The following is a 2133-nucleotide window of genomic DNA, read 5'->3' as shown; positions in this document are numbered from 1 at the left end:
ACACAGCACCCTGTGTAACCTTTGCATCCCTGTCAGTCTGAGTTCCCATTTCATAATCATAGCTGGGAATATTCTAGGCTGCACTCATTTCAGCCAGTTTCCCTCCATTAGCAAAATATGTTGCCCCAGCTCCCAAAACAACTTTAGATGCGGAGTGAACTTTCTCTAGCTGCCACCTCTCCAAATTCAAAGGAGGTCTCGAAACTTTACATCAGGCTCAACCTGACGCTGCTAACTGGCTACGGAAGAAGGGCAAACGCTAGTAGTAGTAGTAGCTTAAAGATCAAATATGTTTTGGAGCAAGGACTCATCACTAAAAAGATAGACAGCATTGTGCCTTCTGGGATATCTAGACAAACGGAGCTAAGCCATGGGAAAATTGTACCATTTCTCTACATATACAGATCATTAGTCAGACAGAATGAGATATCCAGGAAATTCTTTGAAAAAAGTAACTTTGAACTTTCTTCATATTTTTTTTCATAAGGGAAACCTTTACAAAGTTATGGCAAATTCTAGCAACAATAATGGCAGCAGCTTCTTCTTCCTGCTGAAGGATTTTCCAGGCTTGGAGACTGCGCACTGCTGGACTGCTATTCCTGTCTGCTGCATCTATGTCCTCTCCTTCCTGGGTAACATCACCATCATGTACATTGTCAAGACTGTGCCCAGCCTCCATACACCCATGTACCTCTTTCTCTCCATGCTTTCCATGGCTGACTTGGGCCTCTCTGTGTCTACACTGCCTTCGATGGCAGCTGTCTATCTCCTGGGGCAGAGAAAAGTGAACGCTGCTGTCTGTTTTACACAGCTATTCTTTATCCACACGTTTGCAGTCATTGAATCAGCTGTGTTGCTGGCCATGGCATTTGACCGCTGTGTGGCTATCAGAAAGCCCTTACACTATGCCACCATTCTCACTGCCAGAAGGATTGGTATCATCGGAATGGCCATTGTCATCCGTAGTGTTGGGCTCCATCTGCCCCTGCCTGTGCTCCTTGGAAGACTCCAATTCCACTCTGTAAACTTTCTGGCTCACTCCTACTGTGTTCACCCTGATGTGCTAAGACTGGCCACCTCCAGTACCCGTGTGAACAGTGGCTTGGGGCTCTTTGTGGTATTGTCTACCCTGGGGATGGATGTTGTACTCATTCTCCTCTCCTATGTGTTAATTTTGAAGACAGTTCTGAGTATTGCTTCCAATGCTGAGAGGCTCAAAGCCTTCAACACCTGCATTTCTCACATTTGTGCTGTTCTATTATTTTATACACCTACAGTCAGCCTGTCTATGATTCATCGATTTGGTAAGAAGAATCTTCCAGCTCAGTTGTACATGGTTCTCTCCTACCTGCACTTTCTCATGCCTCCTATGCTTAACCCAATTGTCTACAGTGTCAAAACCAAAGAGATTCGTGTGCGTGTCCTGAAAATGCTGCACCCCAAAACACTCTTGTGGTAAAACATTTTACCACAAGTAAAACTTTACCACAAGTAAAACATTACTTGTGGTAAGAATTTCGTTAACTAAAATTTTATTAGAGAGGAAATGAAAATGTAGCTTCTATCTTATTGATCAAATAGCTAAATATTCAGAAGCACTGAGCACACACTATGTACCCAGATATCAGAATAGATATTCTTCAATGGGAGAGTCCCATTCTTCATTCACAACAAGAAATATCAGTCTGCAAAAGACTCAGATGTTTGTAGAGAAGGCAGACAGTGCCTTTCCCATGTAAAACAAGCAGAAGAGTTGGAATCATTGACCTCTGAAATCAATTTAAACTATGAAATTAGAATCCTACAAGACCATACTGAAAATAACCTTCATTGATTGCATCTTTTGGAAATCCAGAATCTCTGTGAAATTAAAAAATGTTTTACTTCTTATTAACTTAATGACTTTCTGTGTGCATTTTATTGGAACATATACACCAAATAAAATACAGTAAATAGTCATGCATTTAAATAAATAAATATCCCAATTACTGTAATAAACTATGTCATAACACAAGTATTAAGCAACTTTCAACCTACACTTTCTCTCTCTTTCTCTCTCTCTTTCTCTCTCCCTCTTCTTTTCCCTGGCTGCATCAGGGTTTAGATCATATTTTATTTCAACTCTCTCAGGAA

General features: G+C 41.0%; 1 protein-coding gene across 1 annotated transcript; it reads left to right on the top strand.

Moving 5' to 3' along the window:
* Positions 1-505: 505 nt before the first annotated feature.
* On the top strand, positions 506-1459 carry LOC103122857 (olfactory receptor 51G2-like). Its single transcript, XM_007533476.1, has one exon. The coding sequence runs from the start codon at positions 506-508 to the stop codon at positions 1457-1459; it is 954 nt and encodes a 317-aa protein (XP_007533538.1).
* The last annotated feature ends 674 nt before the right edge of the window (positions 1460-2133 follow it).

Source organism: Erinaceus europaeus, chromosome 17 (genome assembly GCF_950295315.1).
Source record: "Erinaceus europaeus chromosome 17, mEriEur2.1, whole genome shotgun sequence".
In the NCBI taxonomy this organism is placed as follows: Eukaryota; Metazoa; Chordata; class Mammalia; order Eulipotyphla; family Erinaceidae; genus Erinaceus; species Erinaceus europaeus.
This window is presented reverse-complemented; position numbering and strand designations above follow the sequence as displayed.

Coding starts and splice junctions, on each gene's coding strand:
- LOC103122857 (XM_007533476.1), top strand. CDS start 506: ATGGCAAATTCTAGCAACAATAATGGCAGCAGCTTCTTCTTCCTGCTG.